This window comes from Empidonax traillii, unplaced genomic scaffold (assembly GCF_003031625.1).
Source record: "Empidonax traillii isolate 1590-97213 ecotype Southwest subspecies unplaced genomic scaffold, ASM303162v1 scaffold541:size654180, whole genome shotgun sequence".
NCBI lineage: Eukaryota > Metazoa > Chordata > Aves > Passeriformes > Tyrannidae > Empidonax > Empidonax traillii.
The window spans coordinates 101,819-125,296 of NW_020955734.1; the positions used below are offsets into that span (position 1 = coordinate 101,819).

At 49.2% G+C, this 23,478-nt stretch overlaps 1 protein-coding gene across 3 annotated transcripts in view; it reads left to right on the forward strand.

The window, feature by feature from the left end:
• The window catches only part of CUNH6orf89 (chromosome unknown C6orf89 homolog), a 36,729-nt gene extending 15,919 nt beyond the window's left edge, over positions 1–20,810 (forward strand). Inside the window, exons 1-8 of one of the 3 annotated variants that reach the window (XM_027897411.1) lie at positions 331–1,081; positions 3,158–3,365; positions 4,704–4,869; positions 15,237–15,391; positions 15,689–15,810; positions 16,835–16,961; positions 17,237–17,360; positions 17,841–20,810. In XM_027897411.1, coding sequence (XP_027753212.1) covers positions 3,177–3,365; positions 4,704–4,869; positions 15,237–15,391; positions 15,689–15,810; positions 16,835–16,961; positions 17,237–17,360; positions 17,841–17,926 — 969 coding nt within the window. In that variant the 5' untranslated portion in view covers positions 331–1,081; positions 3,158–3,176 and the 3' untranslated portion in view covers positions 17,927–20,810. Of the gene's footprint in view, positions 1–330; positions 1,082–2,587; positions 2,829–3,157; positions 3,366–4,703; positions 4,870–15,236; positions 15,392–15,688; positions 15,811–16,834; positions 16,962–17,236; positions 17,361–17,840 lie in introns of those variants that run through there. The other 2 variants (XM_027897408.1, XM_027897409.1) reach the window with 2 other exon arrangements.
• The last annotated feature ends 2,668 nt before the right edge of the window (positions 20,811–23,478 follow it).

The following is a 23,478-nucleotide window of genomic DNA, read 5'->3' on the forward strand; positions in this document are numbered from 1 at the left end:
CTGGGACCTGACCCTGGGGCGGCAGCAAGGGTGTTAAGATGGGAATGTATTTTTATATATATCTTTATTATCTATATATATTTGCATACATATATTCTATTTCTATGTATATACATATATTTATTCTATATTTGTATCTATATTTCTATGTATATATATAAATACATATTTCTACATGCGTGTTTATAAACATAGGTACACATTTCTGTGTATGTGTTTATAAACATAGATACATATTTCTATACGTGTGTATAAATATAGATATGTGTTTCTGTGTGTGTATATATAGATATATTTTTTGTTGTAGGCTCACCAGCAAGGCATGCAAGCATTCCCTTTAAAAGGGAAAGACTCCTCCAGCAGCGTTTCTGTCGAAATATTTACCTTCTAAAGCCTTGGACTAAACACCCACTGCAGAACTGGGCTCTTGGGTGCAAACCCTTCAAGCCAAGGGCCATCGCTGTTTCTGTTTGTGGAGAGAGGCTGCTTATTCCTCCCAGGGTGGTGGAGTTCATAAAAAAACAGAATAACATATGGGTTCATCGTTTAAAGGCCCTTTCTCTGAGGGGTTTGCAAGGGATAAGCCCAGCTCAGTGTGTGTGATGGTACAGTAGCCTGTTGTTACTGGTTTTGTCTGGTTTATTGTGGGGATAGGAAGGGAAATAATGGGTTGTTATTTGATTTTTAAGGCCTCATCTGTTCTCCCAGCAGTGTGGGAGCATAATGCCTTATTTCCTAGCTGAGGGTTGAGTTACTCTTTGCTCTGTCAAGGAGCTTTGTTGGGTTTTTAGTGGCTTGTCTACGAAGGTGTGGGATGTAAATGTAGAGGGGTGGGAACTGGGATGTATCTCGGTGTTGTATCACAGTAGGATTCTCGTGCTGTTTGGAAAGGGGGAAACCACCGTGTTTGACAGCATTTCTGTGGGGCTAATTGCTGTAAGTGCTTCCAGGCAGATCCTGCAGGCAGGGGAAGCTCGATGAATCTGCTGGAATTCGGCACGGGACAGCTTCACACATGAGAGGTTTGGCACTGGGGAGCCAGAGGACACCAGATAACCTTTCAGACCATTTAGCACAGCAGTTACTATGTCAAGACAACTGGAGTAATCAGGGAAAAAGGGCATTTAATATCCTGCAGATGTGCTGGCTCTTGCTTGTTCCATGAATCAGGGTATTGCATGAATGAAAGTAAAGCAATTACTTGTTTTTATCATCATGTGCGTGGCAGGTGCTTTAGAGGCGAGAAGAAAAGGTCCCTGCCTTGGAGAACTTAATCTATAACGAGATATTATTGATCCAGCCTGCTTTGGGGCAGCTTTGCTTGCCAATGGGGCTGCTCAGATGGTAAGATCTGGGACAAATATTTGCGTGGAACACAAGGAATGTCGGTAGAAGAGGGCCAGGAGCTAATTAACCTGGCAATGTAGTGCAGTGTGTTCTCATTGTGCACTCGGGGTTAGGTTTTAATTTGGCGTTTTACCCTTTTGGTGTTTGTAGGGCTGTGGCTGGAAATTTGACACTAATGTTAACAGAACATGTGACATGAACTGCTGGAGTTGGATGCTTAGGCAGCTGCTGACCAAACAAATCAGGGTTATTTTCCAGCCAGATAATTTTCCTGATCTGATTCACCATGTGACCACATAAACAAGTGTGCAAGAGCAGGACAGGGAGCTGATCTTGGGAGGAGAGGAGCACTGGCTGAAGCTGGTAGTCCTGTGAAAAGTGTGGGGGTTTTGAAATTACGCCCTAGCACTGCAGGAAAAAATACTTGAAAATTGCCATTGCTCGAGTTCTGACTTTTAGGAGCACGTGGTTTAGGGGGAGAGCTATTGGCCAGTGCTATAAAGGCAAATCAGAGTTCAAATTTGGCTGCCTAACAAGAACATCTTATTTTTTGGAATATCCACACACAGACGTATGGCTGATGTGTGCTGTGGGGGCAGCCAGAGCGAGTTACAGCCGAGCAAATCTGAGATGAGATGGCACTTCACACCGGGCTTGTCAGCACGAGCTGGTTCCTGAGGTCAGGTAGTCTTTAGAGCAAAAAGGGGGGCAGTGGCCTGATTTCCAGCTGTGAGTATTGATTGTCCTTCTTGTGATTTTACTGTGCTGGTCCTCAGCCTGTGCTTTCAGGGCAGAGCATTTCTAAACTCTCTCTCCCCAGTTGTCCCAGTTTAGACCAGATTAGAGTTACCCGGCTCAGAAACAAGAGGCAAAGCAAAACCTGTCAGGTTCTGCCGTTCCCCCAGCAGTGTTTTTCCAAGGCAAAATGTCTCTTTAACAATGGGATCCTTGCACTGGCAGCTTTTACCTTGTCCAGCAGTTTATTTCCATCTTTTCCTCAGCCCATCTGCTGCTCTTGGTGAGGCGAGGCCTTTGTGGCAGAGGGCGAGTGGGAGAGGAACATATTTCTTTTTTTTTTTCACCATTCGGTGCTTCTTGCTCACAGATGTGTTCTCACAAGCTTGTGTTCTTGCTGAGATATTTAGTTCTGTGGCATTTCTGCCTGTGACGACCTGCAGGCAAATTTGGGAGAAGGAAGGTGGGAGCTTTGCTGCCTGCAGAGCAGCCGCTACCACACGGTCGCTGTTACTCAATAATCAGTTGGCCTGGACATCAGGTTGCGAAAATTTAAACAAATTGTAAACTGCTTGAACTTTGCCCCGCACATCCTGCTTGTTTCTCTGTCCTGTTCCTGTTGCTGACAGGGGAATTTCAGGGAAACAAATCCAGGTTAAAATAAGCGACTGAAATCACGGCGCAGGAGAGCTTAACGGGGCTGCTGCGTGTGATGATCAGCTTTGTATTGTTGGCTTTTGTAGTGGGTGAGCAATCGCTTTATGGGACGGATTCATTTGGAGCAGATGAATAACTGGAGTTTTCATTGATTTCTGGGAGGCTTTGTTCATTTACATAAGCCGCGAATCTCAGCCGGTTCTGCTCTTGTCAGGGAATTTCACGGCTCCTTTGAGTCGGGCGGGAGATACTGAACCAGCAGAGGCTGTTAGGGCTGCAGCTGAACGTTGTGCTGTTGGCTGGGAGCAGGTTTGCTCCAGGGGAAGCTTTCCTGGGCACTGCCATGTTGCTGGGATCCCTGTGCACACGCTGGGCTTGAGCTGGGGGGTTTCTGCTAACGCACCGAATCTCTCCGCAGGGATTTCTCATCAGAGGCCATGGAGCTCTCGGCCAACGAGCTCAGCATCTATGACAAGCTCTCAGAGACGATTGACCTGGTCAGGCAGACGGGCCACCAGTGTGGCATGTCAGAAAAAGCCATCGAGAAGTTCATCAAGCAGCTCTTGGAGCGGAACGAACCCCAAAGGGGCCCTCCACGGTACCCTCTCTTAGTGGCTCTCTACAAGGTAAGGTGGCTTCTGTGCATGCACACATCATTTGAGGGTCAGAGTCTTCCTTTTGCACCTGAGCCTTTTATTTCCCACTGCATTTTCCAAGATCTTTTGTTTAAAAAGCTGGGAAGTGTGGCTTCCTTCCATCGTGCCATGAGCTGGTTTGAGAACAGGAGACCAAGATTTGAAATAGCTCATGTGTATGCTGAAAACTTACCATGTCAACACCTTCCTCTCCCCTAAATTATTAAATAATGAGACTTTGATTCATTTTTCAGGTGAAGATTCCCTGTGTTGGCAGTCTGAGTGGAAATATGAGGAAGGAAATGCTCTAAGTTCAGGGTTGAATAATGAACCCAACTCTGACCCTGCCACAAGCTTCTACCTGTCTTTATTCTCCTTCTAGTCTATGAAATAAACCTGTTACCATCATGGTTGATGCTAGGCAAAAAACATTTTGAAAGCCTTCACTAAAAGATGCTGTAACAAGTTTTGCAAAGTGGCTGAAAGGATGCTATTGTTAGGTAGGTTTGAGATCACAGAATCCCCAGGCTGGTTTGGGTTGGAAGGGACCTTAAAGATTATTTAGTTCCAAGCCCCTGTCATGGGCAGGAACACCTTCCACTAGAGCAGGTGTTTGCTAGAAGGATGAAAACCTTCCCACTGACATAATATTCAGTAATACTTCAGTGTCATCTTTACAAAACCATCACAGTGGCTTCTATGTGGAAAAAAAAAAAAATCCAAGCTTTCTTCCTCATGTCCTATAAAAAGCCCTAAAATGAGGCAGGAGAAGAGGGAACTGCAAATTTGAACTTTCAGCTTCTGTTCTTGTTTTTTTGCTGTTGATTCAGTTTGACTTTGGCCGGGGGGGGGGGTGGAAATGTGTCACGTCATCTCTGGGAGGCTTAATTTGGGATTCTGGTATGGAGGAGGGAGCTGGTGCCAACTCTGCCAAAGTGTTTCGAGGCTTGGCGGATGTTTGCGAAAACCACAGGGTTTTCCTTGTGTAAGAGGGGTGGCAGGAGTGCAAGTTTTTATTTGATTAGGTGGGAGGAATCGGAACTATCTGTAGATAATCCTCATTGATCTCCTGCTGGATTATTTGCAGTGCCGCAATACAGGAGCAGGGTTGTGTGGTTTGGGTTTGAAGGCTGCTTAATTTCATCCCTGGGCAGCCCTAATAATAAAGCTGAGTGTACATAAATAGCATTGCAGCTGAACAGGGAGCCACAGCAAAAATACCGAGTGTTCGTCTCGCAGTGCCCGACCGCAGCCAGAAGGTGTGTCCTGGTCTGAGGACACCCCAGCTCCCTGCAGGATAGTTAACTCTGTGCCTGTTTTCCCTCACAGGGCCTGCTCACTCTGGGGTTGGTCTTGCTGACTGTTTACTTCGTGATCCAGCCCTACAACCCGCTGCCTCCTGAAGCTCCTCTCTCCAGAGCCCAGGCCTGGGGCTCCCTCATCGGCCACATCCGGCTGCTCCCTCTGCCCATCGCCAAGAAGTACATGCTGGAGAGTAAGGAAATGATTTCTCTGCTGTAACATAAGCCCAGCAAGAAAATACCAACTTAAATACCAAGCCACACGACTGTCTCCCAGGGCACCAAATAACAAATGTGCTACTGGCTTGGCATCGTGGTTTTCTCTTTTGCTATTTAAAAATAGCATCCTGAGCTCTGTCTTCATTGGGGCTGGAGCATATTTTCTGTCTAACTTGGTAATTTCGTTCTTGCACATTCTCTTTTCCTTGCTTTTAACACCTCGGGTTTTTTTCTTCCTCAAGAGCTCCCTTTCCTCTAGAAATGTCTGGAGTTCTGAGAAGCAGAACTGAGATAGCTCTGCTGGGTAAATGTCACCTTTTCTTACTTTTTCTGAGTAATGCAAAAGCAGTTTCTCAACCAGATCTTGGTATCTGTGAGCAAAGTGTAGAAACCTCAACATGTGACCTGGGTTTAGGGAAAAGTAGTTTTTATCAAGTCGTATGTTGGGAAAGGACTGGGGGCTTGAGTGGTGTTTATAGCAGTTAATATAACATTAAGGGCAGTGTGTGTGAGGAAGTCAGATAAGGGCTCCCTAATGAGGTGGCCCCATCACAGGAGAGGAACATCATAGATTTTCCTAGAGTGGCGTAATAGAAATGGAAAAGTTTGGGTATTTCTCATTCTCAGTTAATCATTTCCACTGACTTAGCCTGGGCTCTGCCTCTCTGCTAAAACACAAAGACTGGCAGTGAGGATAAAGCTGGGAATTATTTGGAGCAGGGATGTGGCCCAGTATTGATGGTCTGTCGGCTCACTGTAAAAACAAACTCCTGTACCCGTGCCCTGGATGGGTTTATATTTAGCTTGGGCACCTCATTGTGTTGGAGTTGTCTGTGCTGGCTCTGACCTTCCTGGCAGAGCTAAAAAGGGCTCCCTGAAATGCCAGCACCATTCTGCATTCTCTGTGTGTGTCTCCCTCTCTTCCCCTGACGTGGCATTTCTGTTGATTCGGGGTTTCTATGGGTGGAACAGGGTATCCCCCATTGTTCCTCTCCTTCCTTGTACACTGGGATCTCTCTGGGAGTGAAAAACAAAGCTGAGGAGATGGCTCTGATAAGCACCTGACATTAGGAGCCTGCTTGCCTACTGCATTTCAGCTTTGCCGTGAGTGAACACCAATGGAGATGGAAATTTTAATGCTCATTTTACTTTTCACAAGGGCATGGAGCAACAGGACAAGAGGGAATGGCTTCCCACTGCCAGAGGGCAAGGTCAGATGGGATATTGGGAAGAAATTGTTCCTCGTAAGGGTGGGGAGGCTCTGACACAGGTTGCCCAGAGAAGCTGTGGCTGCCCCATCCCTGGAAATGTCCAAGGCCAGGTTGGACGGGGCTTGGAGCAACCTGGGATAGTGAAAGGTGTCCCTGCCCATGGCAGGGGGTGGAACTGGATGACGTTTAAGGTCCCTTCCCACCCAAACCATTTTTTGATTCCATGATATTTGTTCCATCAGATTTTGTCTGGAAAGTTGACAGGTTCTTCCTTCAGATACCACAGGGTTGGGATGAGGAGAGCCCAGGGAGGTTCCTTGGGACAGCAGAAGGTTTGTAGGACAAGGGCTGCCTGCAATCACAAGCATCTTCTTGTAAAGATAAACAAGAGCAGGAGCAATTCTAGGCTCAAATTTAAGGTTTGGGAAAACAAGCTGACTGGTGAGGAGATTGGGAAACATGGAGAGAAACAGGGGAAAAAGGGGAGGGTGGATGCCGAGGAAGGATGTGATGTTGTTTAAATGCACATAAAATCCCTCATGCTTCTGTGAGTCCTGGAAATCTGCAGAAGTGGTGAGCAATAGGGTGGGCAGCAAGCCAGTTCTGGGAAAAGGAGGAGAGGGGACAAGGGGATGAGGCAGTTGCCACTCTTGTTTTTCCACAGAATTAGGTTGTGATGGAAGGCCCAGCGTGTCCCAATTAACACACTGACTGGGGATGGCTGGGCAGACTTTGATCCTGCCTCGGCAAAAGGAGACCCTGGCTCTTTGAATGGGAGAGTGCAGCACCCAGCCTGAACCTTGGCTGGGTTCCTGTGGGAATCCCTCGTGTCCTGGCTTCCCAGCAGGCAGCTGCGGCCACCAGGGCTGTCCCAGTGACACTGGTGTCACCTTCACAGCTTGCTGCTTGGAGGACACTGGTGAAACCATCAGGGATCTGGAAGGGGGATTTTCATGGCGTGGGGCTGAGTGGTCTGATAAGCTCCTTCAGCCCTGCCTTGTGCATGTTTGTATTATTATTTTGCCCCCAATTTTGGCCTTGTGGTCTATTGAAGGGAAGGGGTAAAGCTGCATCTTCTCATCCTGTTTGTTGCTGGGAGGTCTTGCAGGCAGGTCTGGTGTTCCCTGATCACAGAATCCCAGAAACAATTCTAACAGTAGGATTGGAAGGGACCTCTGGAGATCACCCAGTCCAACCCCGCTGCCAAGGTAGGGCCACCTGGAGCAGGAGACACAGGAATGTGTCCAGATGTGTTTGGGATGTCTCCAGACAGGGAGATTCCACACCCTGCCTGGGCAGCTGTTCCAGTGCTCTGCCACCCTCAGAGTAATGAAGTTCTTCCTCGTGTTGCTGTGTTTTAGTTTATGGCCGTTGCTCCTCGTCCTGTCACTGGGCACCACCAGACAGTCTGGCACCATCCTCTGGGCACCCTTTGGAGATATTTATATGCATTGATGAGATCCCTCCTCTGTCCTCTCTTCCCTAAAATGCACGTTTGCACCGAGCAGCAGAGAAAGCCGCTAACGAAGGGACTCGGTGTACAGACTCCTCTCCCTTTCCTTACGAAGATCCTGGTGGATTCTCAACATTTTGAGGGGGCTGAGGATGAAACTTGGAGCTCTCTGTGCTCGGGCACCAGTTCAAATGCAGCTGGGGCTGTTCTTGTTGAAAGCCACCTGTTGTCAGTTTGGAGGCTGCCTGGGCCCACCGGCAGTGCTGGCAGAGTTCCCCCGTGGCGCGGACACGGCCCGGCCGGGGCGAGCGTGGGCGCACGGGTGGTCCGGTTCCTTCCTCGTGGGGCTGCAGCCGGGGATGTGCTGCCCCTCCTGAGCTGTGGGGCAGCTTTCCTGTGTCCAGGATTGAGGTTGGAGCCCGGTCCCCCGGTAGGTGTGGGCTGAGCGGCCAGGTTTGTGTGGCAGAACAAGGGGAGCTCAGTTGCTTGGCTTCCCCCAAGAGCCCCACGTCAGAGCGGTGATGAGGCTTTGGGAGGAGCAGCGGTGCAGGATTCGCTCCCTGCTTCCTCCTGCTCATGGTGACCTGACCTCCATCCTTGTTCTTTCACCTACGAGCCACGCTGTGGGTGACAAGGGCTGCCTGTCTGTCGGTGGCTGTGGGTGGACCTTTGAGCAGCCGAGGTGAGGAGCAGCATCCACAAAGCTCTCGTGCGTTCAGTTTGTAGGATTGGGTCCAAAGTAAATTTCCTTTTTGCCTGTTTCTGTGCTCTGTTGCTCCCTGGCTTCCCCACCCCCCCAGATCAAACCTAGTGTTCCCACCCTTTGTTTCTTCAAAGCTGACTCTTAGACCCTTGGGTTTGGCGTCCGTGCCTCTCCTTCAGCTGTTTTCCCAAGGCAAGATCCCTTCAGTTGGGGAAAAGATCTGTGGAAATGTGGTTTGCATTTGCTCTTCCTGAGCTGGTGTTTATGCAGAGCTTGTGAAAGGCTCAGTGCTAGGTCACACTGGCTGTTCCAGGCCTGCAGCTCTTGTCGGGGTACATCAGTGCTTCACGTAGCCCCAGGGAGGTGATGGGTTGTCAGACCTCTGGGTCTGCCTGCTGTACAGAACACAGTGGCTTTTGATGGGCACGTGGGTTAACTCAAGGCTATCTGATGCTATTCCAAGGAGAAAATAGGGTCTGTGTAACCTGGATTCATTTCTCTCCTCTGACATAAGCTGGGATGGCAAGTTATTCCCTCTGTGTTTCAGTTCTCTGGTGCAAAATAGGGGTATGAGTACTCCCCTCTCCTCTGCAAACATGAGGAAGTAATATAGGAGCTCTCAAAGTCTGAAGTAATCAAAGCCAAATGAAAAGGGTTTTTTCCTCTTCTTTTAAACAGAAGTTTTAAAACCACAGTGGTGATCACTCTACTTGGTTTCCAGTGGTTCTCCCCTTCCCAACTGCGTGTCATCTTTATAGCTTCTTTAATGTCTAAATATGAATTTTGATGTCAGCTGGTTGGTGACTGCTCCCTGCCAGCCACACAGTGATGTGATGGGCAGAGCATTAAGCTGCTCCCAGATTTATTTGTGTGTCTGCTCGTGGTAAGTTGATTCTAAGTTCAGTCCTTGCAGCTCAAAAACCTCAGCAGGGCAGGTCTGTCCGTGGGGTGCAGGCTGTGGTCCAGCAATGGGACAACTTGCTGATAGCAGGGGGCTCTAATGACCTCGAGGAAAATCCAGCTTTGCTTCTCTGAGTGAGCCCTGGGCCTGGCCACGCTGATCCAACACAGCTCAGAATCAGCTGGGCCAGAAGCTGCTCAGCACAACCTGGAAAAGGGATGCTGTGCAAGTTCCCCCCAGCGTGGAGAACACTCCTTGTGTTAAATACTCCTTTTTTTGCTTAGGCCCATAGGGCTAAAATCACGTTTATGGGGTTCATACCTAATTATTTCAGAGCAAGGAACCCAGCTGGAGGAGCAGTGTTTAGCAGCACCTTGTAAATGGCCTGGGCACTGTCACTTCCCAAGGCCTGCTGGGTGCCAGAGCTATTTGTGGGGACGGGTCACAGCAGGCTGGGTTACTGGGGGAGGAGAGCAGCTGGTTACTGGGAGAGGGCAGCAGCCTTTGCCTCTTGGCTGGCCACCTTGGTTTTAGCTGGAGGCTTGCCTTGGCTCCTGGCCAGCTCCTGTCTTCTCTCTGCTCTTAACCCTTTGCAGGCAGCCTGCGAGGGGCCAGACACGTTTCCTTTCGCTCCTCTGACTGCAGCCTTGCAGTGTGTTCATCCTTGGCACAGCTCTGTGCAGGGAGGGAGCACATCCAGCACTCCTGCCTTGCACAGGGGTGGACTTTCTGCTCCTTTGAGTGCAGTGTGGGATGAGCAGCCAGGTATCCAGCCAGCCTTCCCCTGTGGGCTTTGCAGCCCACGCCGTGTCTGACCCCGTGGGGTTGGGGGATGTCTGAGCCCAAGGAACGTGGGCCTGCTCTAAATGAAGGGTTGCACAACAATCTGCTTGGGAGGTAAGGCAAGGATCTGATTTCTGACTTCTTGCCTTCAGCCTGGCTCCCTCCTCTTGCTCAGAAAGGATGTTACTTTGTTTTTTTCCTAAGGGAAGTCAGGCTGGTTTTTGCTCTTGTTTTTGTGCCTGTTTTCATGCCGGAGTGTTTGGAGGTGGTTGTGGGTCACAGCAACTGTGCAGGGCTCCCTCCCATCTCTGCACAGCTGCCAGCGTAGCTGCTCTTGTGTGTGTGTGTATAAACAACCCTTTTATGATATAACCTGAGAGACCAACAGACATGTGTTGGCTCGTTCAAAGGGCAATAAAAGGGCTGACTTGGCAGTGCAGGGCGGTGCCAGGCTGTTCATACACCGTGTTACTTTGGCCCCTGTTCAGCCACTGCACTGTTTATTTGCATTTGCTGGCGGTAAACTAGCCCCAAATCATCGTGGTACCCTGGCACATGAAAAAACTCTTCCTTTTGCTCCTCTGCTGTGATGCCTCCAGGATTTCTTGCTTCCTCAATTACAGAGCAAGTGAATTCTCCCTTTGGACTTGCTTCCCTGGAAAGAGCACTTGCCATAGGTGGCCTGTTGCAGAGGCATTTAACGGCCTGGCAGAGCCCTTTTGTGACACACACCTGTCAAACCTTTCACAGGCTGAAGCCACCAGCAGGCAGGTGACAGCAGCTGGGAGGGATTTGTTTCACAAGCTGTTCCTCCAAGGCAGATTGTTGATGCAGCCACTGCCAGAGCAGCACAAACTGTCTGGGGCAGGTAACCAGAGGTGCAGCTGGAGTGGACTTTGGATGCTTTCCTGACAGCTTGGCCCCTGCCTTCTGTTTTCTCGACTGGTAGGTGCAGATTTCTCCTGGAAATAATGCTCTCTTGCCCCAGTGGACTGTGAATTCCTCTTGGGCTCAGCTCAGCAGACTTGATTTCACAATGTCTCGTTGGATCAAAATCATTTTCGTGCTTTGCTAGAGACTGACTAATCATCCTTGGGCTGTTTGAGCAGCCGGTACCCATTAGTGAGATGAATGAGTAGTTCTTCGAGCTGTTGACTTCTTACCCAGAACAACAATAAAGGTTCCTTGATGGGTTCATTTGTAGCTGTTATTTTGTTCCTGGCTGTTCCTAAAAATGCCACGAACCAAACTGGGAGGTACTTTCTTCCCCTGGCATAAATACATTCAATATGCTCAGAGAGACAATAAAAGTTCAATGTGAGGAAGGGGTGAGGATCTTGTGCTGAGCAGGGACACTCTTTGTAGTATATATTTAAACCCCCACTGTGATGCAGCCCTTAATCAGCACTCCCAGGCTGTAATTAATAATCCTTATGTTTACTGCCTGACTTACTTAAGAACCCATCAGTTTAGCCTGACTTTTGACATGACATTATAAATGATCACGTTAATTTTTAGCCTAGTGAAGAATTTCAGCAAGATGGAGTTTGGGAAACACTGCTTGGGCTACAGAGGGCTCCAAATGCCTCCTCCAAACTCTGCCACAGGGTGACTACAGAGCTCTGAATTTCTACAGCTGTAAAGTAAGGATGATGGGATTTTCCTGTGCCAATGTATATGTACAATGGACCTACAAGAAAGGACAGAGAAATGTCTGGGAATATTCAGTGCACAGCCATTTGTGGGAGCCCCAGGTTCATCCAAGGCTTGCTGAAGTTGCTTGAATACTTGTAGGACTGGTCCCTGGTGAGGTATTTGGTGCGACTGGGGAATAATCTCATCCTCAGCAAGAGGAATCTGGGATTTGGAACCAACTTTTGCAGGTTCTGGAGGTGCTGCTTAGTGCATGAACCAACCCTCTGGGGAGCTTCTTGGAGTTATCATGGGTGATGGCAGCAACAACCCCCACAGACACAACACCTAGGGGCACTGGGAGGTCCTGGGGGAATCTCCCTTCCCTGGGATCAGAATTCCCTGTGCAGACCTGGCTGTCACTTGCCTGCTGGACATTGTTCCAGCCTTGCAGTCCTGAGTGCTGGGGTGCAAAGCAGCTTGGTGAGGAGCCAGCAAGCTGCCTCAGCACCTGCAGTTCTACACACAGGAGGTTTTGTGTTTTCAGTGCTCTGTTAGGGTCAGGAGCAGCCCTTGGCTCCGTATCCTGCAGGAACAAAAGGATACAAAAGGTTCCCTCTGAACCTGCTGCACAGACAGGCTGATCCTGCGCCCTCCATATGGTCCCTAAAGAGAGCAGGCCTTGCTGAGATCCTGCTCCCAGACCCATGTGGGCAAGTTTCCATAAGTTAATTTGCTTTGCTGCAACGGGCAGAAGCAGGGCCAGGTCTTCTCAGAAACCCCTGAGCTTCCAGTCTGATTGTCCACACCCAGCATCTCTGGGGCTGTGCACACACCCCCTTTCGTAGTGCTGGGGACGGCCAGAAATTTGGGAGATCCTCTGTGAAAAAGGCCAAGGAGGGCGGGGTACTCATTTTAAATTGATGTTGAGTTGAAAATTATTTTTCTGCATAGTGGAAAGTAGAGTCATAAACTCCTTGTAGCATTAATCATAGATGTGTTTCAAGGGAAAGTTGTTATCTTTTGGTCTGTGCTGTGTTAGCAGCTGGAAATCCCAGCCCTGGCTGTGCTGTCAGGAGCTCTCCTGACACAGGGGAGAAGACAGTTCTTGTTCTGGGGAAATAATAGCACATAAAAGCAAATATTAGGTGGGTATGGCCGGTGGGAAACTGAGGTTCTGCTTGACAAGGTGAAGGCTGCCCCTCAGAGAGGGGTGAGAAAGCACAGAGGGAAGGTCGGTCGGGACTGGCCAATGTTTCTTTCTGTCCCACAAGGGACAGTTCGGTGTAACAGCTGCTCTCCTGCACTCCAGCTCCACAGGGATGGTTGCCCACGCCCAGCACTGTGGATGTGAGTGGATGGGACCGTGGTGTGATGGTTGTGCTGGGATGGAGAGCCCATCTTCTCTGTTCCATCCCCATCCCCACGCAGACAGCGCGCTCAGCTTCCACCGAAACAATCCCCCGGGCTGTCAGGGCAGGGTGATAATGTAAAAGGAATGCAGGGAGGGTAAGAAGAGAAAAATAAGCATCCTGGGTAAAATCCTGCCTTGGTCCCCAGCGTGCAGTTCATGTTGGCTCCTCTGTCTCTCCTCCCACCCTCCTTGGGAAGGGCAGGCGCTGCCCGTACTTGTCATGCCAGTCACACACATGCTGGTGCACAGACTAACACCCTCCACAATAAATCTAAAAGATTAATTACCAAAAAAAAAAAAACCCAACCAGAAAAAAACACCACAAAAAAAAAAAAAAATCCCACAACCCCACTTGCAGCATTTGAAATGCATCTCAGCCGTGCTCGGTTATTCATGGGGAAAAGAAATCACCTCCTGAATCGAGCAATTGAGAATGCAAATATCCCAGCCGGGCTCAAAAGAGGAATCAAGCTCTGTACTGTCAAGCTGATTAGCATCCCCTTGCATGGGGTACTGCCCTGAGCCCAGAGAGAAAATTTGGGGACAGCTGTGCTTAGTGCTCTGGGATGAAGTTTCTGAGTTTTGCCCAGAGAGAAATTATAGTCCTGGTACTCCCCATCTGATGACAGACCATAAGATATGTTTTCTTGTTCTCTTCGGGGCGACTGCCCTTTCTCTGGTGAGATCTTTCAGCCCTTTGTTTCCTGTCACTGACCAGCTGTTTTTTGTGGGTTGAGTTTTTTTGTTGTTGTAAAATTGAAGCTTTCTGCAGGCAGTGGAACAAAGATTTGCTTTTTTTTCCTCTTGTGAGCAGGGAGGGAAAGTACGTTGGAGCAGTTTCTCATGGGAGTGGGACTTCTGCTTGCAAGAAGGATTTTACACTCTGCTTTGCCTTTTCTCCCCTTTCCCTGAAAGCAGCATAGATGAGTCTTCCAGAAAGACTAGGAATTATATCCTGATCCCTTTCAGTCCATATCCCAGCAGTAGGGTGGGAAATGCAGCATTTGGGAGTCGACTGGAAATATTCAGCAAGAAACAAAATGGATCCCAGTCTGCTCCTTGTTGTCATGTCCCAATGAACCTAAATCCTCTATAACATTCCTTGTTGCCTGTTGCAGATGTCAGAGGGGAAAATAAAACGAGCATTCCCATTAAGTGCCGTTCATCTGTTATTTCCCACGTGCAGGAGCGGGAGCTCGGCTGGAGATGGTGATGGCAACAACAGGCGGGTCGTGCGTGGTCTTTTTCCCCCAAAAAAGCTGCTGTGCATCCTCGCTTCCCAACTTTGTTTTTCAGACAGACCTCACTCTGGTTTTTTTCTCCCCTTTTCCATCCCCTTTGTTTCCTGAATTTGCAGCAATGAGCTGTTTTGACACGTGCTGGGACAGGTGGGCTTGTTGTGAGAACAGATCTCGGGATGTTTGGTGTGAGTTGTGTCCCAGGCCCTGGGTTTTTCCTAACCCACCCTGACAGATCAGGAGCTGGGATGGGTTTGCTGCCACTTCCCAAGTTAAACATCTCCCGTGGGATTAAGGCAGCGGAACCAAGGCTATTGCTGCCACAAAATTGATGTTTGGAGCGGAATTTCCATGAAGCTCTCCCGTTTCTCGGAACCTTCTGCTGGATCTCCAGCTATGAAATTTGTGTCAGAGGTTTAGGTTGGATCTCAGGAAAAAGGTTCTTCCCCCAGAGGGTTCTTGGGCGCTGAACAGGCTCCCCAGGGCAGTGGGCACTGGGCAAACATTGCCTGGGATAAAATAGTTCTTCATTAACACAGAGGTAAAGGGGGGAACGGTGATTTCAGATATTTCCTAGCAGGGTTCCTGGTGCCAGCTACTCTTTCCAACCTGGATCCTTTTTTTTTTTGTTCTTTTTTTTGTCTGCTGGGTGTTACTCCCTTGATAACACATTTGGGTTGCTCTTTTGCTTATAGACTTGTTTCAGTTTATTACACTACATATGATGGTTGTCATCCTTCTGTTGATAATGAAAGGATATGCCTTGTGAACAGAGAAGTGGAATTTCCATGGAGCTCTCCCATTTCAGCTGTATCTCCAAAATGTGCTGGGAACATTCTCTCAAGTTCCCTGCCCAGGGAAGCTTGTTCTTTCTGAGCTACAGCCATCAGAAACTGTAAGAAATCTCAGCGTGTCATGTTAGGGATAATGAGTTTATCATCGAGTTTGTCTCCTTTCCATTTCATTTTTGGTCTTAATTAAACACATTTCTCTTGTTTCTTCCCAAGAATGCCAGGACTGGTGGGCAGCAGGTTGCAGACAGAACACTTCTGCACTTCCTGCAAACTGCACAGTCTGTTCTGCTGTGAAAAGCCTTCAGATAGTGACAGGCTCCAGAAAACTATCAGAAGAGCTCCAGAGGCACCAGCCTTTTCTAATCAAGGTAATACAGGGATTTGTAAGGCTGGGTGATTGCTCCCAACTCTTCAACAGCGCCAGCCCAAGACCCCTGCCCAGTATTTTCATCCACAAACTCAAAACTGCTGCTTGAGGTAGAACATATGCCCAAGAAGACATTTCACCCCAGTGTAAAGGTGTGGGGGGTGAGAGTTCTCTCCTTTGACTGCTGATCATTGTATTTGGAAACTTAGCAGTTTTGGATGCTCTTTGGCAGGAGGGAAGTGGGAGCAGGGAGGAACTCTGGGTGCACAGCTTTGATCTTTGTTTTGTGTCCTTTAAGACAGGGCAGCATCTCTCCTATGAGGAACTGAAGCATTTCCAGTCCCAGGATCCAGAACTGGCAGAGGTTATAATAGAAGAAAATTCAGCTGAGTTGTGGAGCTGCCCATTTTCCTTTCCCTGGTGAGTCAAAGGCAAAACACGTGAGAGATGGACACAGACTCTGCCTGTGTGAACCACCAGTGCTTGCAAATTGCATTTTAGCTGGAGGGAAGGAGAACAGGAGTGAGTTACAGGCTTTTCTCTGCTACTGGCACTGATTTGTTCCAAGACTTCCACACTAAAAATGGAGTGTTGTGGCTTGGACTTCAGGTATTGCTCCTCTTACAAGACAAAAATATCCCAGTGACTGCTCAGTCCTGTTCTTCAGGCTGTGCATTAATTACCTGGGCTGTGGTTTGATTACCTGAGGCAACTGGTTCACATTTCTGATCGCCCCTGTCTGCTCAGTGGGAATCCCCCACCACTGGTGCTGACTGAGGAGAGGTTCTGCAAACACTGAGAAGTACCAGAAGGCCAGGGCATCCTGCACATTGTGTTTGGTCTGAAAAAATGGCCAACCCTGCTCCTGCCCCCTCTGAACCAGAAGCTTTTTGCCAAAGCCTTTAGTGTGGCCACAAGACGTGGAAAACTCCGAGCTCTCTCGGGCTGCAGAGCAGGCGCTGGTAGAGGGATGGTCAGGGTACAGAAGTATTAATCATGTCAAAAATAACAAACCCCACCCTGCCTTTTCCAGTTACATTTCCTAGTCTAGAGGATAAGCCTGGATCCCCCCTGGCCTCACCATGTGGTTTCAGTTATGGCTGTGTACAATGCCACCTCTCTGCATCTTTTGTAACTGGTGGATCCGGTCGATGACTCGGATCATTTCAAGGCAAGGAGAGAGGGAAATTGAGTTTAGCCATCCAGCATGATCTGTCTGTTCCCTGCTCACATTGTCCTGCTGCAAGAACAAAGAGGAAGATAGAAAGGAGCAGAGGTTTAGAGGCTGAGAGGTGGAATTTTGCTCCCAGCTCCCAGGGCTGGTCTGTCGTGCTTTTATCAGGCCCAGATGTTTGTGAAGAATTTTGTCAGGAGAGTGTCTTTTAAATGCAAACATTATCATTGTGTGATATTTCTTTAATATGGGTTGTTTTCTTCTGTTTAGGAACAAATCTGTGAATAAATCTGGGATTCTGCAGGAATTTTTACGTGCACCCTCTTTGCTGTCCTTCCCCAAGACAGTGTCCCTGGAGAGCTGCTTCCTCATCCGCCACCCAGATTTGGGGAATAAGGTGAGAAATTCATCCCAGAGACATTATCTCCCTGACTGTCAGTTGCCCTCCAACATCTCCAAGTCTTTGTGGGATTTGCAGGGCATTTTCAGCTGATACAATCCTGAAAAGAAACATTTAGGGTTGTATCAGTTCTGTCCATCCCTGTGTGAAGTGATTCTGTGATTCTGTAATCTGCTGGTACCTGGGGGGAGCAGCAAACCTGGCCCCTCGTGTGGTCAGACAGATGCAAGGAAAGCTGGCCAGGCTTTTGAAATCCTGTCCTCTCATCCTAGAGCTACAGCCTGCACAGCCTCTTTGTTGTTGGAAGTGGGCAGCTCACCCTGACTGTTGCACCTCTGGACTCGTGCAGAGGACACTGTGAGATGTTCAAGGTGGAGCTGGAAGCTGGGGATTTGGGTGAGTACTGGAGCTGTGGTGTGCAGGGACTGCTGGATCCCTTGGAGTCAGGAGGCTGCTTCCAGCTGGGTCTTCTTCTGAGACCTGGGACAGTGGTGTGTGCCACTGCCACCTCCAAACTGGTGTGTGTGCCACTGCCACCTCCAGACTGGTGTGTGTGCCACTGCCACCTCCAAAATGGTCGGTGCTGTTGTCACTCCCAAATTGGTGTGGGCCTGCTTGTTGCATGTACAGAGGATGATCCTTCTGGATTGGGAGTTTGTAGCCTGGAACACAAACAGTGGGATCCCAGGAGGTGCTCAGTGTCAAAATGAGCAGTGTGGGCTGCCCGAGACACGATGGGCATCACAAACCCAGTGTCCCCCGAGGGAAGTGTGTCTCCAAAGAGCTCCAGCATGCACACAGCCCTTCCTGGGAAATGGGAGCAGTCATTTAAGGATGGACTCATCTAATGTGGCCTCTCCATTGCCTCTCCCAAAGGTTATGCCAGCACAGATTACTGGACAATGAGCTTCATGGCCAAAGGGACAGAGCCAGCAGTGGTTTGTGACGGAGCTGCCAGCTAAGGACAGAGGGGAGGGAAAACAGAGCTGTTCCCAGGACAAGAAGACTTTCAGCTTTGAAGCTGAGGCAACGTTTTGAGAGCGAGCTGGGGCAACTGGGGCAGGCAGCTTTGCCACCCTGCATGTTTACAGTGTTTAAAAATGACTGTTTTCCTGACCCTTGAGGTAATTCTTTGCCTTTCCTCAAATGTGTTTTGGGAGAAGCTCAAGCTATTTATGACTTTCCCTGTCCCCTCAGGTAAGCCCTGGGTTTGCAGCAAAGGTTTTTTTTTCCAGGAACAGCAGAAGGATTTCTCAGGATGAGATTCACCTTGTGTCCTTTGTGGATTATGGCACTTCTGAAACTTCCTGGGGGGAATTTGGGAGTGGAGGGGGTGTGTGACATTTCTGTGTACATTCCTCCTGAGGAGGAAGCTTTGAGCCTGTCTTGTCAGGCCAGTTCTATAAAGGGAATGAATCGGTGATGTGTCCCAGCCTCACCCCACCTCTCCCTCACCTCTGTGGCTGTGTCTCCCCCAGAGCTGATCCCAGCTCTCTCCTCCCGGGCTGGGGGGCAGCCCTGAGCCTGAGGGTCTCTGCCCCTTGCCCACTGTATCATTCTTGTACCAAAAGAATCTCTTCAGGCCTCTCTGTTGTGATCACTCTTGTGGTTCTCTATCTGCAGGTTGTGGGTCAAATAGTAACTGTGCTTTTTTTCCTCTTCCACCTCCTTTCCTGCAAAAAGCACCGACACTCATGTTGGTGGTGCTGGGAGTGCAGGAGTTCTGGATGGAGATGGGGCTGGGGGCAGAGCAGCTCTGTGCATGTTTCACCTGAGACACCAAGGGCTGCACAGCCAGTTGCAGCTCCTCGTTTTTGGAGGCACTGCCTGCGTTCCCAGCCCTGAGGACCCACGGGAGCACCTGGAAGCTCCCTCATCCCTGGCGTATTTTTGTACCAACTCCTTCCAGACCTGGAGCTCTGCCTTCAGAGTGAAGGTTGGTTTTTCCTGGGTCCTTTCCAAGCTGCCTTTGCATGTTTCCTGCTGCTGGAGCACTGCTGTCTGCAGTGCCCTGAGAGAGGCTCGGGTTCAGTGTTTGCAGGCTGCGGATGCTGCTGCCCCTTCCAAGTCTGATCCTCTGGGTCTGATCCCGCTGCTGAAGATCATTTACAGATGTGTCAGGCTGAACTCATAGGCCAGGGCTGGGGTTCAGGACATGCTCTCACACTTGTTAATATGGAACTGGGAGGGGTTTTGGTTGCAAGCGAGTTAACTCTGTTCTCAGGAGCAGGAGCCTTTCTCTCTGTAAATATTTTAGGTACGTGTGAAATGACAGATTGGAAAAATGTCTGTCCAGCCTTTGTTTTTGAGAGAAATGGGAGCAAACATCGTACTAATCTTATTAGGGGCTGACAAAAGCCGCCAAGTGGGATGACCATGCCTGGCTCCTGTACAAGGATAAGGCAAAGGACAGTTCCTGCTTCAAAGAATTTAGTCTGAGGCCTTGACACTACAAACATTTCTATGCATAACCCTTGTTTTTCTCCTGTCAAAACACTTGAGAACAACCCCAGCAACTGTGTCAGTCTGTGTTAATAACCCTCAGTGCTGGCCCAACACACACACCAGATGTAGTAGAACCAAAGGGGGAGAGTCTGACTCTCTCGGGATAGAAAGGGACTGATCTAATTTGTAGCAAAATATTAAAGAGAATTGGATTAACAAGACTTCCATTAGTATTCTCGTTGCTCGGGGTGTGTTTTACACTCATGACACTACATGCAATCTTGTACATGCCAAGACACACACACACACCCCCCTCACCCCCCTCCCTCCTCTTAAAGCCTGGGTCTTAGTTAATGGAAATTTGGGAGTTTGGTGATGGCAGAATCAGGGCCTCGTTAGTGACTGTTGCTATTTACACTTTGGCAGCTTCTCAAATCAAATTCAAAGGCTGACAAGGTTCCTTCACCTCTCACTGGTTTTGTACCTGACCCACTTTTGTAAAGCACTTGCTCAGAGATGCTGCTGGGGCCTTTCTTGCTGAGATTGCGGCGGTTCTGGTGACGCTGTCACTGCTAAGTGTCCTTGACTGTAACTCGTAAAAGAGCCGTGGAGACAATTCCCAAGTGTCTGTGAAATGCCTGGATTCTGAGAGTCGCACTTAAGCCATTGTGGCTGTCTGGCTCTTTCGGGAAGAGGCAGAGAAAATGGATCTATTTACGGTTGCTGTTTAGATTTGGGGGGGGAGGGGGGCAGGAAAAGGGCAGGTTTGTGCCTGTTTAGCAAAAGTGTTCTCACGTGTTGCTTCTCCCCTCCTCGAAGAGCTGCAGCTGGTTGGACAGGAGCTGGTGAGTGTGGCCTGTGTGTGTGCAGAGCAGCTCTCCAAGTGCACTTTATGGGCTCTGCATAAGTTTCCAGCTCGGTGTCTGGGCGATACATTGCATATGTCCCAGCCTCGCTCCCTCCGGAGTTTACATCATTTGTTTTTAAGCTTTCCAGTATATTTTCTCTTCCTCTTCCAAAAGCTGTAAGGAATTAGCTGCTAAACTAAAACAGGAGGGCAGTTCTCCTGCTGATAAAGAGCCGATTTTGGCTGAAGCTGCGGAGCCCCAGCCTGCAGCACAGCTTCCAGAGCAGCTCCTGTCTCCAGCTGCCAGAGGAGTGGTGCTCACACCTCCGGCACCGCGGGAAACCTGGAGGTGAGGCCAAAGTGGCAAAACTAGGATGGCCAAAAGGAGGTTTCGATACCTTTAGCTGCAGGTGAGCCCTGGTGGGGTTTCTCATCCAGAGCTCCAGCTTTACAGAGCCCTTGGAAAGGCTGCAGGAGGCTGGGACTTCCCTAGAGAGCCCGATGAGGCTGAATTGGGGGGATGGGGCTATTTCTGCAGCTGTTCTTGGTGACAGATCACAGAGGGGGTGTCCCACCATGGTCACCCTCACCTCAGCTCCCCTTTGGCACTCCCTGTGCTGGTTTGGACAATCCCCCACTCCCACCCTGCCCAGCTCAGAGGAGTTCCCAGTCAACCTGTGCATCCCAGGGTTTTAAAATCCCTTTGTGCTTCAGAGCTCGTGTTCTGTTGGCTGGGAGATGGATTCCTCCTCACCCACCTGCAGAGCTGCTCTGAAATCACAGCAGAAATCGGTACTACCCCCAGGCAGAGATGGGGAGGGGTCACCTGTCTCCTTGCCAGGCTGGAAAAACGGGCTGTGCCCCGTCAGCTGGGCAGGAGGATGGTGGTTTGAAGCTGCTTCCCAAAGCAGGGGTCACTGACCGTTGCTCTCAGTCCTGAACTCAGGGTAATTGCAAGGAGGAGAAAGGACTATTATGATTTACTTCAGTACCAGGAAATCAGCAGCCCCCAAGGGAGCCAGGATGACAGTTTCTATTGATTTTTATTTTTTTTTTAGCTTTTTTTTGGTCTTTTCTGTTTTTTTTTTCCTCCCCACTGGCACTGCACACCCTGATTCCCCCAGGGCTCCCAGCCTCAGGCTCCCTTTGCAACCCCCTGGAGAGCTTTCTAGAGGCAGATTTCCCGTGAGTCTCTGGACTTCAGCTTCTCCCACTAGTCCTGTTTTTGCTGTGTTCTGGTGGAGAAGCTGGTGAGGCTGGGCTGGATCAAAGCACCTCCCTTCCCTTGTGGCCTCCTGGGCTCCAGCAGCAGGAGCATCCCAAGTGAGAAGAGCTGGGAGCAGGACATCTCATGGTGGAGATGTGAGCTCTGTAAACATCATAAGCATCTGTAAACATCAGTGTCTCAGAAAAGGGAAACCTTGAAACCCCCTGGTTCTCCTCGGTAATGCTGCTCCAGGAGGGAATTTTCCACATCCACCCAATTCCAGGCTCGGTGGTCCATGGTTGAACCCCATGGTTTCTAAGAGAACCAAACACTTCCTGGGGTGAGGCCATTTCAGGGGGTGCACAAAGAGCTTTTGCTTCCTGCAGGCCAAACTTTCTCCTCTTGGTGAATTTTATAGGTAGAGCTCAATATTCTCCTCTTCAGGAATCTCCTCCTTTTAAAGGGCAGATTTAGTGTCCTGCTGAGTTAGACAAGGGAGATGCTGGACTTCCCCTTTGCTTTGGACATTCAAAACAAATGGCAGGTGATTTATTTTTAGCATTATCTCTTTGTCTTGGGGAGGGGAGCCACGTTCTAAAGGCTCAGGGGTGCCGGGAAGTAAAGCTATATATGCATAAAGACTTTCAGTGCTGAACACTAAATTCAGTGGTGGATTCAAAAAAAAAAAAAAAAGAATGTAAATATGCACTTAATGCAGAATTTTATGGATGGTCATAATTTAATATATTGCAAACTTTGTAAATACTTGGGAAAAGCCTGTAAAGTGTGTAAATAAATGAGATTTGTATGTAAGAAGAATAAAAAAAGTTTTTACTTTTTGCAATTAAATACAAGTGTTAATGCACCTTTTCCTGATTTTCATTTTTGTGTTGCATGTCAGCCACTGAGAGGTCATTTAACCCTTTTTAGGGCATTTTTTTCTACGTGGAAGTATAATTTTAAACAAAAAACCAGAGCATTTTTTTGTTTGGGAAAAAGAAACTGTGCTGCCATTCAGTGGGACCTTGATAGGCTGGAGAGTTGGGAGGAGAGAAAACCTAATGAGGTTCAACAAGAGCAAGGTCCTGTTATCCCTGGGGAGGGAGCAGGGTTTTGGGGGGGTCCTGGCGGGTGACAAGCTGATCATGAGCCAGCAGTGTGACCTGGGGGCCTGGAAGGAGAAGTTCATGGTGGGGGACAGTGGGAAGAATGTGGCCAGCAGGTCAGGGGAGGGGGAATCCTGCCCCTCTGCTCTGCCCTGGTGAGGCACATTTGGAGTGCTGTGTTCAGTTCTGGTCTTCACAGTTCAAGAAGGACAAGGAGCTACTGGAGAGAGTCCAGCAGAGGCCAAAAGGTGATTGAGGAAGTGGAGCATCTCTCCTCTGAGGAGACACTGCAGGAGCTGGGCCTGGTTAGCCTGGAGAAGACTGAGGGGATCCCATTAATGGCTGTAACTATCAAAGGCAGGTGCCAAAGGATGGTGCCAGACTCTCTTCAGTGGTGCCCAGCGACAGGACAAGGAGCAGTGGCCATAAACTAAAACACAACAAGTTTCACCTCAACATGAGGAAGAAGTTCTTTCCATGGAGGGTGGCAGAGCACTGGAACAGCTGCCCAGGAAGGGCGTGGAGTCTCTGGAGACAGGAGTTGTCCTGTGCGTTTGTTGGCACCAGCCACAGTGGTGCCTCTTCATCAAGGACTCCATACGTGACATGAGTGTGTCCCACGTGGGTCCAAAACTCTAATAAACACATTTCCTCCCCAAATCTTAAAAAGCTGATGGGTGTTCCTTGCTATAAATCTCACTGCCAGAGCCGTGGGCTGCCAAGAGCAGAAGCCGACGCTGCACGATGCTGAGCTCGGGTCTTCCTCCCCTTTTCCTGGTGCTCACAGTGCTGGAGCTCAGCTGGTCCCTGAGTGATGAGGAAAAGAAGATAATCCTGGATGAGCACAACAGGTACCGCTCCCAGGTGTCTCCTCCTGCCAGGGCTATGATGAAGATGGTAAGTGGCTTT